The 17,863-nt window shown below is 41.0% G+C and overlaps 1 protein-coding gene across 2 annotated transcripts in view; it reads right to left on the minus strand.

The window, feature by feature from the left end:
• The window catches only part of slc39a11 (solute carrier family 39, member 11), a 126,108-nt gene that overhangs the window by 4,368 nt on the left and 103,877 nt on the right, over positions 1–17,863 (minus strand). For both annotated transcript variants that reach the window (XM_083993634.1, XM_083993635.1), the window contains exon 6: positions 14,675–14,842. In XM_083993634.1, the coding sequence (XP_083849760.1) occupies positions 14,675–14,842 (168 nt within the window). The remainder of the gene's footprint in view (positions 1–14,674; positions 14,843–17,863) is intronic.

The raw sequence follows: 17,863 nt of genomic DNA on the forward strand, positions 1-17,863 counted from the left end.
TGTCTTCTGGTTCAACCTTCTAACAAGTTCAATTTTAGTGTTAGACTAGTGGCGACCACCTAAAAAAAGCAAACATGTTGCTCCACTTCACGTCTGATCAGTTGTTTTATTCATCTAGTGCTTGTGGAGCATTAAGATGCTTCAGAGCAATTATGCAAGACCCACCTTTGTCATTGCTGTCTGCTGGCTGATACTCTAAACATCCAATGGGCCACAATAAATAAAGAAAATCTATCTATCTTGAAGCAGATGTTGTTCCAAACACATTAATGTCTTTGTGCACTGGAGCAAATCAGCTGCAGGACAGTCTGATATCATTAACTCCTGTGGTTTACTTACAGGGTTTAGCAGCCATCTGGAAAACTAAAATCACATTAAATCATTCTTTCTTGCAGACAAAAAATATATTAATGTTTTTAAATCTGGCGTTGATACTTGTTTTACTTGTATTAATGGTTTGATGGCTGTGAAACTGATGGAATGGCCACCATCAAAACACCAAATGAGGGAACATATTTGGAGGATTGATGTTCATCCCTACAGAGTTTGAAGGAGACATTTTCTGCCCCATTTCCCCGAATTAAAAAAGTTCCCAGGTGTCTTAAAGACTTGTCTGTGACATGCTTCGGTCAAATACCCCGAGGATCAAACATCACAGCTCTCTTTTCATCAGCTCAAAACAGTCCTGTTCAGAATGACTGGTTTCAGTACCTGTCCCTTTTAAATGCAAATGAGCCACTGGTTGGTGCTTGCCCCACCCGCCATTACATACTCACAGGTAGGGGTGGTATTATGCAAATTCCAAAACTAATGACATCACTGGGCGACAACCGACAGAACAGCTTGCAAAACCACATGGATTTCAACCTTGGGAGCCTGCAAATTACTTTTTTTTTTTTTTTTGTCATTTCTCACATTTTGGGGGTCAGAGGGCAAGCCAAACACCCAAAGAGCCTTCAAAAAGTGATATTTCCATAATATGTACCCTTCAGAAAGCTGTTGCTGTGGAACATAGTAGCCCAACAATTTACAGTATGTTCTATATTGACAATTTAAATGGAATTCTTATTTATCTGAGAATTCCTCTCCTCTCAGACCCTCAGTTGAGCCTGTGCTAATTATCATCATATTCAATCAATCAATCAATCAATTATCATATCAGCTTGGACTTCCTTTCTAGGCCTATTTAAAAGCACACTGTCTTCTGATCGGCTGAACATCTGGAAGCCAGTGTGGAGGTTCTGAGTGTGAAGTGTAAAACAAAACAGCTAAAACATAAGAGATTGGAGATGGCAACTGCTCAAAGCCACCTGTGCTTGTGAGAGGACAAATCTAATCTGGAATATGAGAGCGGACAAACCTAACATCTGGAATATAGGAGAGATCAGTATGATCATCTGCGTTCTTACACAATTTCAGCTCAGTTGGACAGAAGCAGTGGGCCTAAATATTCCCTCTTGTTGTGTCCTTTGCTGCCACATTTACATCGGAAACAATTGACATGATGACCTGAGTAGCCACTGACTGTATCAAACCCATTAACAGCCTTTACAATACTACATGTATGAGGTATAGACTCTATGAAGCAATTATTGAGTCTCAGGGAGGCTCAGTGGGGGCTGTCTGGTTTAAATGCTTAATATACAGTAATTACTTATCTGGTCTCTTGAATGCTCTGTTCAACCACTACACCCCTATTGTTCCACTTTATCATGACTCTCTCTCATTTATTGCTATGTTAATAGCCTCCATCAAGCTGTACTGCATTATACCAAGAACAAGCTAAAGGGAGAATAAGAGAGATCAAAAAAAGCAAAAAAAAAGATGACAGAAAAAGTGGAGCGATGTCACAATGAATAGGGAGAAAGAGATCGATCCTGGTGCAAGTGCAATTGAAAATGTCTCAAGCCCAGGGGACACTTCATTACAACCTGTCATTACATTTGATGACAATGCATAGGGGTTCGTATCAACATCGGCCCATTACGGGTGAATATACTGTAGCTACATTATGGGAAAAAGCACCCTTCAGTTACATTGTGCGTCCCGGTTACAATCCATCTCAGTCCTCTTGAATTGTGTAAAATGCCACAGAGCCATTAGAAACCAGCCATTAGAAACTATCTGTGCTGAGGAGTCTGAATAAAACATTACCTTAGAGGGTTGCCACAGCTAGAGCAGCAGGGCCAAAGGCAGGCTAGATGTTTTTAACATATAAACTGATTTCAAGATGCCAGACCACGCTCAAATATGCCAAAAAAAATGGTATCACATACTTAACAGAATCATTTAATAAGTGAAATTGTCCTCTTGAAGTCAGGAACACCACCGATGCTGCTGTTGGATGCACCAGTGGAAATCAGGATGAAAAAAACATATCATCTACGTATCTGGATTCAGAATAACAACAGCTGTTCACCTGTAGTTCTGCTGCACAGCTGGAAATGTGAGCTGTGGGTTTAGGGGGTGTTTTGCAAGTCTGCCGAGCTAGAAGTCTTTCTTCCAAAACAGAGTTCAGGGTTAGCAGGGGAGCACTAAATGCCTACACACCTGTCAGCTTTTACTTAGGGGACTCATGTTTTCTCTTCTTCACTGGAATCTCCATTCCATCTCCAATAAATGGCGATTAGATGAAAATCTCAGGGACTAAAAAAAAAACAACAAAAAAAAAAACGTAACTTTACTTTCCTGGCTTCAGTTGCAGCACTCCTGACAGGACTGACAGGGGAGGTGATGGGGCAGCAGTGGAGGAACAGGTACTGGTGTCCGCTCTGACACTGATGTGACTTCACAATGTTGTACATTTCCAAAACACCAGAATACTGTCTTTTTTAACCTCTTATCAGTCAGAGGCTAGACGATGTCTGAATACAATTCTCTACCAGCCCATCACATAATATATACATTATTTATGTAATTCACCATAATATATATCATTGTTGTTTTGTATTTCAAACATGAGTCCTAAAATTGATGAGTTTTAATGATGCTCGACTGCACTAGGCCCCTTTTGCATCATAAAGTGCCCTCAGCAGCAGATTCGTGTGACCAACATCTGTGACACCTGTTCTCTAAATAGATTGTCAAAGATCTATCTATGACAACAATAAATCCAGAAGGAAAAGTACAATCAGGTTAATGTTATATGATCAGCTTGCCTTTAATTGAAACATTTCCTCAACAACAGGCCAATTGAAGTTGAAGAGTATGAAAACACATGGTACATTCTATGATATACCGATGCCTTTACAGAGCCTTTACCTGCTTGACAAGTATATTGGTCATCAGAAAATGACTTTCTCCTTTTAGGAAGTTTATGAGCCAAATGTCCTTGCTTCGCTGTATGAAGCTTTGTAAAAAAAAAAAATTGCGTCTGACGTTCAGCTGGTGACTCTCATTAATCACTTGTGACAGGAGGAGGGACACCCACGCTACACAGGTGCTTACAAAACAATATCATATTTAAATAATTTCCTTCCAAAAAGAAAAAAAACAATAGGTAAATAAGTCTGGTTTGTCTTTGAGCTCCTATAGGCTGGACAGAACAATTCAAATGTAGAGTCGATCCAGCCATACTTTTCTTTTCTGTAGAAAAGTCTAGTGAGCAAGACTACACACATACACACCCAAGCCGTCATCAATAATAAACGTCTCAAATGTTGGTGAGTGTAGATATCTATACAACAATAACTTTATGTTTATACCTTTTTGATGATGTTATTTTGCCAAACTAACAAAGAGTTAATCATGTATCTCTGTGTTTATGGACACATGTCTGTGCTGTTAGCAGAGGGACTTGCTAGCCCTCATGATAGCAGGCAGGCTGTGCTTCAGTAACATCACCGTGATGGCTCCCATTGGTCCAGCCTGTTAGGATCCCCTGTACTTGTCTGAGTTGCATTTACCCCATGCACACTGCTTGACCATCTTTTAGACTCCAAATCTTTAAAAAAGCTAATAAAACTGAGCAAAACTGACTTTCTGTGGACATCCAGGCAGAGAATGTCCAAGTATATGAGAATGGGTATATGCACTGTGATTAACTCATTGCGTTTGAGGGTGGGGCTTAGCCATAGGTTGATTCAAAAACAACATCAAAAAGAGTAATGCACTGTACATCATCAGATGACATCAGCAATTAAAATAGAAGATGGGTGTTCCAATTCAAGGCCAACATTCCTAGCAGGAATATACACACATTTTTAGAAGACAACATTTGACGTCCGTTTGTTCGAGTACAGAGTGTGATTTCAGACAAGACAAGGGATAATTATTATTACTCAGTTATTAGTTGCTCAAAGTAATGGCAACTTTTAGCCCCTCACCGAACACTGAAATGACCACCCCACCGGTCACAGACACGGGTCAGGCCCAAGGGATGGAGCTTCAACAGCAGATCAACAACCTCAAACAACAGCTGGAGAAGCAGAAATCCCTGAAAGAGATGTATCTCAAGAGGAAGAAAGAGGCCAGACGAGAGCTCAAGAGGATCCAGAAACACATTGATCCAGAAACCCTCAATGCCACCATCAACCTCAAAGTTAGCTTGGCTCAGGAAACTGCCAAATATCAACAAGAACAACAGCAGAGGGTCCTGATTTCCCAAGAGTTGGAGTGGACCAAACAACAGCTGGAGAAGCAGAAATTCCTGAAAGAGATGTATCTCAAGAGGAAGAAAGAGGCCAGACGAGAGCTAGAGAGGATCCAGAAACACATTGATCCAGAAACCCTCAACGCCATCGAGATGGCCACCCAGGTGAACAACTCCTTCAAACAGAAGAGGAAGCTCCTGCGAAAAGATTATGAGGAGTTTAAGGTGCCACATCTGCTCAGCAAGGAAAAATTCACGGCTGAGCTGAAGGTAGAAAAGGAGAAGAACACGGCTCTTGTGCAAGAATTAGAGACTGAGAGAGCTTCACACCAAGAGCTCACCAAGACATATGAAGCCGAGGTCCTCAGCTCCAGGCAGCAGGCAGAGAACCTGCAGCATGAGCTGGAAAAAGAACTCAAAGCTCACGCTGACAGAGTGTCAGAGGACCTGCTCCTGCAGAAAAATCTGGGGGCAAAAATGGACACCCTCAGATGCAAGATAGAGGAAGAGACCAATATTCTCCAACAAAGAACATGTGAGCAGAAGCTGCTTCTGGAGAGAGAGCTGGAGGGTCTGAAAGCTCTCTTCAACAAAGACCTCTCTCTAAGCAGGAAACTCACCACAGACCTCCTGGCTCAGAATGACAAGAATGTGGATCTCCAAAACGTTTTATCCCAGTACACCCAAAGGTACGAAGCCGAAGTCAAGCGAGCTGAGAACCTGCAGTGTGCGCTGGAGAGAGCAGTGGAAGCTCATGCTGCCATGATGTCAGTGGGCAAACTCCAGGAGACAAACATGAGGGCTGAGATGGACACCATCCGACGGAAGATGGACAAAGAGATCAGCCTTGCTCAGCAAAGATCATCTGAGCAGGAGCTGGTCCTGAGCAGAGAGCTGGAGGAGCTGAAGACTCAGCTCAACCTTCAGCTCTCACTCAACCGTGAGCTGACCATGGAGCTGGAGGCTGAGAGACAGAAAAAACTGTCTCCCCAGGAGGAGACCACCAGCCTGGAGGTCCAGCAGGAGAAACATGAGGAGACACCTGCAGATCAAGCAGAGCACCTTCCAGACCAGCAGGAAGAGCCTGCAGATCAACTACTGTTCAATGATCATGATCATTTTAGTCGATATTTTGAGATTTTAATGGGTGTATATCAGGTGGAATAGACTGGGTGACATCATCAGATAGAGTAGGACAAATTCTTCTCTTTACACGTCGCTTCTGGTCACAAATTACACTCTATACACATGACTTTTTCCATAGATGTAGATCCGTGTCAGAGCCACAGCCGAGAGCAATTCATTAATTAGGGTGAGCCCTTCACCCCTGAGCTCTGGTGGTCCATGACTTACTACAAGCTCTATATTCAGCATCATCGAGCTCATCTATAACAGGTCACAATGAAAACACCCATTGATACAGCCTGCTCTGAACTTGTACCAGTCGTCAGCAGGTGACTCAATCATGTGAGTCAATCATGTGTGACAAGACAAGAGGAGGCACACTCTGGCTACACATGTATTCTCAAAATAAAAGCTAATTTAGCTTAAAAAAAAGCCTAATCAGTATATTATTCTAGTTTATCCTTGGTCTCGCAGACCAGACAGAGCTATTCCACAGGATGTGTCTGGCCCTATCGGCTGTAAAATGCCCAGGTCTGGTTTAGATTGATGAGGGAGGAAATTATTTTTTTTACTGCAGCATAAAGCTGCAATATAAAATGTGAGAGAAGTGACTTTCAACTTTGCAAATGCACTGGTAACTCTGAAGTCATGAAAACTTTTCGTCTTTTTGTAAAACATTTCACTGAGCTACTGTACTGAATAACCTGCACTAGAGTTACTATAGTGTCAGAGGCAAATGGGGAAACTGGCTGGGATGATTTTTGAGAACGTCCCTGAATGAGAGTATTTAACTCTGTCATGGACGAAATGAGAAATGCTTCAAATCGGCACTCGTGTATGTCTTTTTCATCCTTTTTCAATTCCTCAGAGGAAACTGAATGGTTTTGGCCAACAATGTGTGCTCTTCGTGTGTGTGTTTGTGTGTGCACTGCATGTGCACAGTCCATGGTCCTATCCAATTCCAGCTTAATGTTCTATGCTCTTTTAAGCGAGTCTGGCGATACTGCAGCTGACAGCTCATTGTCACAGCAGCCACTCCTTTCCATTGCACTTTCCTTTAATCTCCTCTCCCCTGTCTCCCTTTTCCACTGAGCCTACCTTTACTACACTTCCCTTCGCTCTGCTCCCTCTCCTTTTTTCCCCTACTGCACAACTGAGCTTTTGAGTTAATTTCACTATGTTTCAAATCTGTTTTATGGGGAGATGTTTCTTTCAACCGCATCAAAGTCTCCTGTCATTGCTCTTTATGCTTTTTGCTTTTATCCTCCCCTCATCAGGGATAAGCAAGGTGACATTTCAAATCGCAACCGCCAATGGATCACAAAATACAAGTTGCTTGATGAAAAACCAAATGACTTAATCCCCTGAAATTTCAACATTAAATTAATAGTAGCTCATCACATACGTGCGTATTAAGAGTGACTCTAAAAGACATTTTCTATGAGGAAAAACTCCAATGGGAGTGTTTCTGCTTTAAGATTCACTCAACTCCCTCTGGCTTTGTTCTCATTTCCCCAGAGTACAAGTGCATGTTGTCAAATGTTAGAAAGAATCCTCTCTGAATTTGTGACTTACATGTTTCTTCCAAAAAAAGAGAAACTCAGACTCAGAGCAGCAGATTGATCAGTGTGACACAAATGACTGTTGGAGTGGAGTGTGGCTCTGTGGGCATAATGACTTTATTTTCTATCATGTTTGCTGCTATGGTACTGGCCACTGAGTATTTTTTGGTGTCCCAATATCCCCTTTTGTAAAATCTCCAAGGAAACAAACAAACAAAAAAATGACTCATGTCAGTCTCTTTCAGCATCATGGACTTCTATCCACATCACTCTATTAGCCGACTGATGCGGTAATATTAATGATACTCCTGGGCTTAAAGTAGCTGCTATTGCAGTAGCTGTCAGTGAGCGTGCTCCATCCATCACACTAACAAGGATCAACCTAACAGTGCAGGACGGCCATCAATTTCCTGCTCTGTTTGATAGGCCGTCACCAAACTCTTGTCACGGCTCTGTCTCTGAGTGTCACAGAGTGTCGAGAGCCTCTTTGAAGATCGCTACATGTTATTATGCAGCTGGTGTTTGTGTTGTTCGAGGGGAAGAGCAACGCACTCACACCATCACAATAAGGGCTTCTGTTCCCTCCGGGACAACTAGGTGTCAAAAACTGTGCACTTATCACATCCTGAGAAAAAAAGCACTCACTAAATGGCTGAGCGGCAAATAATGTAACAAGTAACTGCTCAGTATTAGTGTTGAGCCAAGACTTTTATATAGAATAGAGAGCTTTTTCATCCTCAATCACAAAATGGGCTTACTGCACAGAGTGACAGAGAGAAAGTATGGAAGGTCCTTAGCTTTTGTAGCTGGTGGAAAATTACATGATTACTTGGTGAGTGTGCTTCAAAGCCAAACCGGCTCCTTTTGCTGCAGTTTGCAAAATTACACACTGCATCAGAAAACAACAGGATACGTCCCACTATTGTAGGAATAACATGTTTGCCTCAGACAGAAGAAAGCACAGTGGATATCAATAATATTCGTGCTATGTTACATTTTTATCATGAATGAAATAGGCGTGAATACAATCAATTGATAACTGCAGCAGTTATTATGCAGTATGGCTATCTTGATAGGAATTCTGATAGGAAAAAGAAAGAGACTGGTATTCAACATAAGTGAGCCTGCAGAAGAAACTGCAGACAATTAACCATTTTTGTATTTAATCTCATCTTTTTCACTGCAGAAAGTCTAAGAAATTGTGATAAACAGCTGAGAGAAGGCTGCTATTCAGTATACATGGGGATAGCCTCAAAAATAAATCTTATACTATCTTCATTGTTACTGATTATGTGAAAGAAATATTCTGCTCTATCAGTACAAAAAGCATATTTGCACTTCAATACTTCTGCAACTGGAGGTAGAAGATCAGTTTAGATTTCAGACAATTGTGCACATCTGCTTGACAAGTCCTGTTTCCCCAGTAAGCCTTCGTGGACCTCTTTGACCTTAGAGGATCATGGAGAATTCACAGAGCCAGATTCAAGTCACTGGGTTTGTCACTGCAGTTAAAGGAGGCGGGAAAACCAATAATCTCTCTCCAGGAGCAGTAAACATTTATGGACCAATGCTTTGAGTTGGATATACATCAACACCAATGTTATATGGACAGTAATTCCTCAATTGACGTGGCAGAGTGGATGTGATACGTATGAAAGAAAATAATCGGATCAATGACCAAACACACACACTTTGTTTGAACCTTTCAAGCACGAACTGCAAACTCCACAGACAAATGCACGGTTGGGTTCTACTTCTTACATTCAGTCAGCTGCTGATGTGAATCACAGCTTAATTTGATGTGTGTTCAGTGAGTCTTGATTTGCTGGTTGGCAGCTAAGCAGGTGGGAAGTGTGTTTCTATAACACTGATGTGAATGTGACACCTGTGTGATTGTATAGGACAACATTTTGATGAATATTTTACAGTTATAGGAATTACAGTATGCAGTGAGTAGAAAAAAGCTGCAGTCATTAATGGAGTGGCCTTATACATTGAATTTCCCATTTAGTGGAATTTTTGGTAACACAGCCACCATGGTTTAATCTCCTCCTACACATTGTACTTAATTTGCTTCTCATCCCTACTTCCTGGAGCACACAATAATTCCACACTATGAATATGATTTAGCCGTGACTAACAGAACAAGTGGGAATCAATCAGAAGTGACAGAAAATCATTAAAACCAGTGAATTTTCGTGTTAATTACGAGAGCTACACTTTGATTTGAGCAAATCGTTAATTGTCCATAGCTCAATGCTCTGCCCATGATGCGTTCCTTGTTTCCAGAGTTAATCGAATTATCAGATGAATGTAGAGTAGCCGAAGTTTTAATAATTTCACAAATGCAGATAAGTACGTATCAGGCTGGCACATTAGAAGAAAGTCAACTTTGTTAAATGATTCCACTCTCTATATTTATTGTACGTCGTATATGTGTGGAGTTTAACCTGTGTTTCATCATTACAGTCAGAGGACAAATACTTTGGGGGTGGGATTCACTTTGGTGTGTTTCTATTGGTCTGATAAATGTCCAGTCCTAAAGTGTGAGGAATGTTGGGAGGTGACCAGAGAAAGTTATTTTCAGAGTCGATAATGAAATAGAACTTCCTGGCACGTACATTTCTTGTCTATCCTTGTGATGTGAAATATATTAACCACATGTGTGAAATTTAGTCAGAATTGCTTTAACAAGTCTTGAGGAATGTCTCAAACATGTTTTGCGAGGTCTCGCTGATCTTGATTTTTTGACCTTTGTCCAACAAAATCGAATCAGTTCATCCTTCAGCCAGAGTGAAAGTTGGCTCCAAATTGAAGAAGTAGTGTGAAGACACCACTGAGATATTGTGTCCCTGAGAATGAGACGAGTCTGCCTCAGGCTGTTTGTCACCGCTGTGGAGGTATACAAATCAATAAATCTTTACTTCTTGTTTGGTTCAGAAAAAAACACAATAAACTGTATTACTAATGATATTTCTAGTCAGACAACAAAACTTAAAACATTTATGGAATCTTCTGAATTCTTTTCACACAGTTCTCCTTTTGTTAATCACACACAAGTTATGGTTTCCCAAACATATCACTGGTAAAGAAACTAACATTTGAGTCACAATGTTGTCATTCTTGCTCCTGATGCAGGTTGGTTTTCCACTGACTGACTGAAAAATGGAGGCCAGACAGCAACTCTGATGCCAGGCTGTGTGAAGAGCTTTCAGTGGAGCAGCACTTCAGGGCTGTTTTGTGTTATGTGGATGGACGTTTATGACCTGGTATAAATCACAGGGAAAATACAGAGCATTTCACAAAGCTCCCGAAACACAGAAAGACTTATTATTAGGGAGGGAAAGGAGGCTGGAGCACATTTATTCAGGTGCAGTTGCTGACGTTTTGATGTAGAGTCTTCTTCAGAGCAAAAACGTATTATTAACGACTTATTATTACTTTTGTGTCACCACTAAATGACTGCGCGTGTGAGCTCATCAAGATGTGCAGTGTTAAAAAAATAGATGGTTTCTCTTTTTGATGTCTGGACTGATGCAATTGTTTGTTGTTGCAGCTTGGTTCTTGTTAGACACCGGTACATGCTGTAGCTGCAGTGGTTCTGTAACATTAATACAATCCACACTAAAGACAGGAAAGAGCATTTCAGCTGTTTTCTTTCCCCTGCTGCCATACGTGTCCAATCAAATGTTAAGTAATTGAGATGCACTCACATAATCACACATAATAAAGATAATGAGAACATGTGCTTGCAGTTACATGGAGCATTTCCTACATAAAGAAACATGTTGTGCATCTGTGAGTGACTACTATGTATTTACTTAAGTGTTCTGCTTCTGCACTTTGTATGCATTTTGTTTTTTGGGTTAAGAATGAAGAGAGTCACATCAAGTGTTTTGCTTGCAAAAACACTGCAATGTAAAACATGTGGTATTACAGTGGCTCAAGAACATCTTATAATTCTCTGCTGATAAGAAACAACACAGGGAGGAAAATAGTTGAAGCTATTTAATTGGCAGATGTAATAAAGATTATTTTTGCTGCCAATTCTTCGTTAAAGTTTTGCATCGACTTCTGCTCTCAACCCAGCCCCAGCTCTCTAATAAGATAAGGAAAAACGTCTTCAGATACATCTAAGTCAAATTATGAATTTTGGAGTCATTGTGTTGCTGTAATGGCCCTGGAGATGTCAGTAATCATGGTTAATTGCTTCCCTGTTGATACGCAGATAATGTTTAGTTCTGAATTGTTGTTTCATTGCAGACAGAGAGAATCTCCGTACTCAACACTGCTCCACCCTCCGTGTCGTCTCTGATGTGTGACTGACAGGTTATTAGGCTAACCGGCTCATTAGAATTGACAGATCGGGTAGTATTCAATAATGCAAGGTGTGTTCTTGCAGATGGAATCTAGGTTGACACCATACATTTTCCTCCAAGCAAAGATTACAAGTATTTGTATTCAGTAAGCTACCATCCTACACTTAAGTACTGGTACTTCAACTTTATTTATGTCCCAAAGGGTAATTAGTTTTGCAACAAGACAAGATACTCCAATCAACAACAAGGACGATAAAAGACGATGAATGCAATGAACACAATGAATGTAATTAGATATAAAAGATAACATGCTTAAGGGCTTCTATCTCCTCTCCTGGCCAGAATTTAAGCATCAGAAAGACTTTTTCCTGACAAACTGTGCCGTAGCTCTTCTACTGTATTACATCCAATACCTGCAATATATTACAAATAGTGCAGTTAAAGTTTAAGTTATCTTATTGATTGTTTTGTTCTATTGATAAAAGGTTGACCAACTTTGCATCAGGACTCGAGTGCAGTGCAGTGGGTCAGTGAACACCAAAACGAGATCGGCCTGAAGGGGGGTTCTCGGTGCAACTGTTATGCGAAAGCAGCCACACCTCAGTCCCCACCAGCTGCCTGATGTACGCCACAAATTTGAGCTAAAAAGGCTCCCGTAGTCGCGCTTCATTCTCAAAATCTGTTATTTGCACAGAGTCGTAATTACAAACTAGAAAAAGCATTTCCAAAAATGGAAATGGTGTGAATGCTGAAAGCAATTGCTGAACCATGCTGAATTAGCAGAATAAATTGACAAAGACATGCAGAATGGCATACAAGAAACATGTCCAAGGAAGGAATCGAACCCACAACCTTCTGCACATCAGCCCACTGATCTAACCACTTCACCATAGGTACATTCAATGTGAGAAGAATAAAAGAAATCCCTGTATAAGAGGCTCACTGACTTCTGAAGAGAGGTTGAGACTTGAGATTGAGATTTTTCAATGATGCTTAAAATAAAGAAATTAAAGAGTATAAATGTGCCATTAGTTTATCTACAGATCAGAAATTGAATGAAGTCTCTAGCAGAAAGTACGACATGAATGAAGCAGGAATCGAACCCATGACCTCATGATCAATAAACCTTTACTCTGCCACTTCGCCACAGAGAGCACACACATAAGCATGTTGCCATTGTAATGTGATGATGTGCTGCAAACGGTGGCAGAAGCAATTAATGCGTCTCTTAACGAACACCTGTAACCAATTGAGGGTGGGGGAGGGGAGCAGAATTCAACATCACATAACAAGATTGCTCAGCCTGGATTCGAACTAGTGACCTTGGGGTTGGCAAGCGGCCACCTTACCAACTGGACTACAGACAGAGTTGTGGAGAAGTTACAAAGTTGAGCTCCTTTTCCTGCTGCTGTGAAAAAAATGCATTGGGCTGAATGATAGCAGAGAGCTCCCTGGCTGCATTTAAAAAATATTTAAAATTATTATCTAAGTCTCTTTGCATTTTTGACCAGAATTTTAGCCAGAAGACAAGTGTGGCTACAAAACTGGAGAAAATAATTTGTCTAGAGTTTAATTTGCAGAAAAAGTTAAATATTTTAAAAAGTATAAATAGTTAAAAAGAGAAAAGTAATGCCGATAAAGTTCAAAAAAAGCTGCACGTTTTGATATATGAATTGTTGAAATAGCACAAAGTATGAAGGACTAGAAGAAGACCGTAAAAAGGCGGAAGAAAATGGCCGAACAGAAGAACAATAGTGTGAATGCTTTAAGCATTCACACTAATGATATAAAAGGAAATTACCAGCGCTACAGATAACCTGCATACTTGTATGTGTTACGTGTGTCTCCATTGTTTACGTTTAGCTCAGAGTTTCCTTTTACAATCGGGACTTGTGTAAATATGACGTACCATGCTGCTTTTTTTGGTCAGTCGTCAGGGAAATCTGACACTCTGCCAGTGGTGCGGCGTTTGGACCAGAGTGAAAACAAACATGTGTGACCGTACCAGCTGAAAAATGAAACAATGTATCATTTCCGCTTCTGGTGTGTACCAGTATGTGTGAAAACACTCCTCGTCTGTGAAAATACAGTATATGCAAAAAATGAAAATAACAATCCTATGTTATGGCCCTGTACGTACAGTATATGGCTGGACTTCTTTGTGTATACAAAGTTGAATACTTTCCAATGAAGATCTTCTCATTCACATGCTTTTCAGATTAAGTTGTCTGACATCAGAACAACTTTGAAACAGTGACTGAGACACGACCCGTTACCAGCCATTTCCAACCTGCTGCATCTAAAATCCTGACTCGGGCAGGCAGCGTTTAGACCTGGGTGACATCAACACATCTAATGGACTCAGTAAGGAACCAAGCTGTAGCGTTTTGAACCAACTGTAGGCGGTGGATTGACTTCTGACTGAGGCGGGGAGTTACAGCAGGCAAAGCAGGTGGGAATAAAAGCATAGATGACAAGATTGAACCTTAGGGGACACCACAGAGTGAGTTTGCGGGGGAAGAAGCTGAGCCAGCCATCGACATTGCAAAGCATCTATTAGCTAGATAGGAGCAGAATCAATGTAAGGCCATATGTGCGATACTTAATCACCTCTCCAGTCTGTCAGTTAGTCCCTTGTGATCGACTGTGTGGGGTTTAAAAGAACAACAAAGGAGCAATTTCTGAGTGAAGAACCATTCTTAGCCAAACTGAGTGACCCTCCCATCCTAAACGTAGGAGGTCTTTTCTTCCTGCCTCTGTAGGCTGCCTTTCACTGAGCAGCCACAAGCCACAGCTCATCATGTTCCCCTCCCACATAACTGCCACCATAGAAATATACCTGGGGTGGGCTTTTGTTATCCACTTATCCACAGCTGATGGTGTTTACACAAACATAGTTGTGATGGGATATAAAGCTCATATGGAATTCAGTTCACCACATTTACAGTGCAGTTCTCATGGGAAGTAACTTTCACTCTGTGCAGCAGCGATAAAGCAGAAGTGCTTTCTTGTCAGATTTCATCTCAACTTCACCGTCAAAATCTGATGCCACACACAGGCCTTTGGTTCGCTCTCACCTGGGATGTTGTGGATGGTGATTGCAAGGATGAGGAGAAGAATGCGTCTCCAGCTGCTTCCCGGCCTCCCAACCGCTTCCTGTTGTCTGCTCCCTGTTTCCTGTCCCTCTGAGGGCCCCGCCTGAGCTCCTCTCTTCCTCTGGTGAACATCTCCGTTTTCTATTTTATCTGTGTGAAAGAGGAGAATCACCTCCAGTTTTAAAAACAGAACAAAGCCAACATTACAATATTCACTCACAGCTAAACAGCAGATTGAGTTACCTGTAAACACAGTATTAAATAGAGTTTGCTGTAATTGGATGTTGCTGTCAACAAGCACTGACAATTAAATAACAATGGTACAAAATATTATCCGTCAACAAATTGTGAATGTGGAGTGAAGCCATCTGTGAGTCAGAGACTCAGCAGTAAGACTGTGGCTGGACAGGAAGATTCAAGTGTGTAGGTGCAAAGGGGAATAAACAAGATTTGATCCTCTTCTTTTCTTTCTTCACGGGAATATTTCTTCAAACTTTTTCTGTCAGCAAGCAACTGCAGCACAATAACCGCTTCTCAAAAAGTGTTGCACACTGTTATCTGGATATGTACAGTAAATCATTGACGGTCCTTCAGGGGTTTGAATTATATAGAACCTCATTTTGATTGCAGGAACCTTCCCTAGTAACTTTTGAGGATCTTTGTGCAGGGATCAGGGTCTGAATTTAGTTCCAGGTTAAATCGCCACAACAGTCCCTGGTTGCAGGGTAGTAGTCTCCACAGGTTCAGGAACTTTCGAGGGCAGCATTTCTGATTGGACAAGTTCTCACTGCAAGCTGATTTGTGATGATTAATTTTGATTGGAGACGCTGAGTTCCAGAAAAAAAAGTGTGAGGAGATGATATCCGGTGGGCAGTGACATCAGCAACCTGCAACAAACAGGCCATTTACCGCCATTGCTTTTCCATACTTCATTGGCCTGATTGGCATAATCTTCCTAAACTGCCACGGAAACACAGACAACAATGGGCCACAGGAGCCTTTTAGGATAAAAGTTCCAGATACTATTTGGACAAAATGCACCTAAAGTTAGTTCTTTTTGAGCAGAGAATGGCTCGATGTGTTGCCAAACAGCACTGAGAACCCCCGTCACCATGATGGCATTGGGGGAAGGGCTGTGTCTGACAGCTTTTTTAAAAACTTTTTTGGGAACTTTTCTACAGCAATCTGACAATCATGGTCAATTTATACAGCAATTGGTGGGGTGTGAAGGGGTTTCAGCTCATTAGTATGCACCTTCTCTCTCGACTTCACATTTTTCATTCTTGACCCTTCTTGATCTGATTGCAGGACCAACCATGGCCTCTTCACCTCAGTGGTTAAACTCATATCATATGCGTCTGTGCTGGAGACTCTGTGTTCAGCCCTCCATGGTTGTTTTTTTTAGCATCTGAATCCCTGTGGTTTCGAGGTCAGTTTCACTCCACACACTTTGTGCTGTATTTTCAGATACAGTATTGAACTGGTGGGATGCGTTTTATTGCGCATTAAGTGTAGAAATTTAGAGGTGTTTCATCAATTCTGTTGTGCTTCATTAGTGTCATTCTTCAATAAATACAGCTCCAATACCTCATCATCAACACAGCTTGTTTGGAATCACTCACACTGCACCACTGCTCTTGACCACTTGCAGCTGTTTCCGGCATGGGTCAGCATGACTACACCTCCGACTGTGGAGAGCAGGTTTTTTGGCTTGGCCTTTCAGAACAGGCATTATTACTTACACCTTTACATGTAGTTGGACAATACACAATTTGAAGCTTTAATGGCCCCTGTAGCTCGAGGGGGAGGACTGAGAGCCAAGGTTCACAGCTCTCCGACAGCAAGGGACAATAGTCACAGATTTTCCTTTCAGCATGAAACCCTTTGAATACATTTACAATACCAAAAAAAAGGGCAATGAGGTTGGTCCTTGAACATTAATTTTGCCTTCCAAAGTTTCTGTTGCCTGTCAAACCTCAAATTCCCCACAATACATTAGGAATCAAAGATGAGCTTAAAAGAAAAAGTGTTTTATTACAGATTAAATCTGATGCTTCTGCTGGCTGCCTCAACTCTGATTAACAACTCTGTCACCAACTTTATTTTTACAGCCTGAAGGGCAGAGAGCTACAATTCTCATTCAGAATGAAAAATGTCTCGGGTTTGTCCCTTAATAAATCCAATTATCAGCTCTGCAATCTCTGTTAATGTCATGAAAAGAAAGTTAATGACCTAGGACAATCTAATTAGCACAACATCTCCGCTGAAGGTTGCACAGATAATATCACATTTTCTTGGCACGGAAAATAGCTAAATAATTCTGAAAAAGCACATCTTAAAAGAAATGGATACCATGGGTAGATTCATAATGACAACACTTAGCTAGTTTTAACTGTGTCATGTTTAAATATTTCACATTTGCCTCCCCATACGAGTCACAACAGACACAAACAGGCTGGAATGATGAGGATTAGTGGATACAGTGGGGAAGGATCCCCCTCCCTTCTGAGATGCTGTGAAGTGGCTGATTCAACCTCTGCAGGTTATTTATTTATGACATGTCTTTTGCCAGGGAACATGCCCTCCAAACACTGGTGGCATCATATTAAAAATAAAACATGAGTCTTAGTTTCCTTTCAAGTGGAGCTACAGTACGTAGTTAAAAGTAAACAGTAAAGTAGGGCTGTGCTGACAGTCAATCAAAGGATGATTGACAATGTCAATAGCGACCAGAGATAACCTTTGCAATTGCCAGTGTCACAGTGATGATTCGCTTCTTTTCCCATTAATGTACTTTCTAATTTATCATGATTATTATTAGTAGTAAATATATAAGCACTGCCATAGATCTACATCAGCATCCCCTGAGCATGACCAATGCTTGCAATGACACGCACGCACAAAAATACACTTAGTATATTGAATATTATTTAATTTATATATTTTCTCGAGGTGAAGTGGATGAGATCATACAGATAGACCATGTCACTCAGCTGCTCTCATAATCTCATTGCTTAAATTGAACTTTATAGGGGATAAAGGAGGAGGAGAGAGGAGAGAACTGCAAACAATACAGATGTTTTCATATGTCTCCTCCAATGAGCTGATATTGAGTGATTGTTGTGATTGCTCCGATTATTAAATGGAAACAATGAAAATTTAATGGTGATG

Source organism: Trachurus trachurus (genome assembly GCF_905171665.1).
Source record: "Trachurus trachurus genome assembly, chromosome: 19".
Taxonomy (NCBI): Eukaryota; Metazoa; Chordata; class Actinopteri; order Carangiformes; family Carangidae; genus Trachurus; species Trachurus trachurus.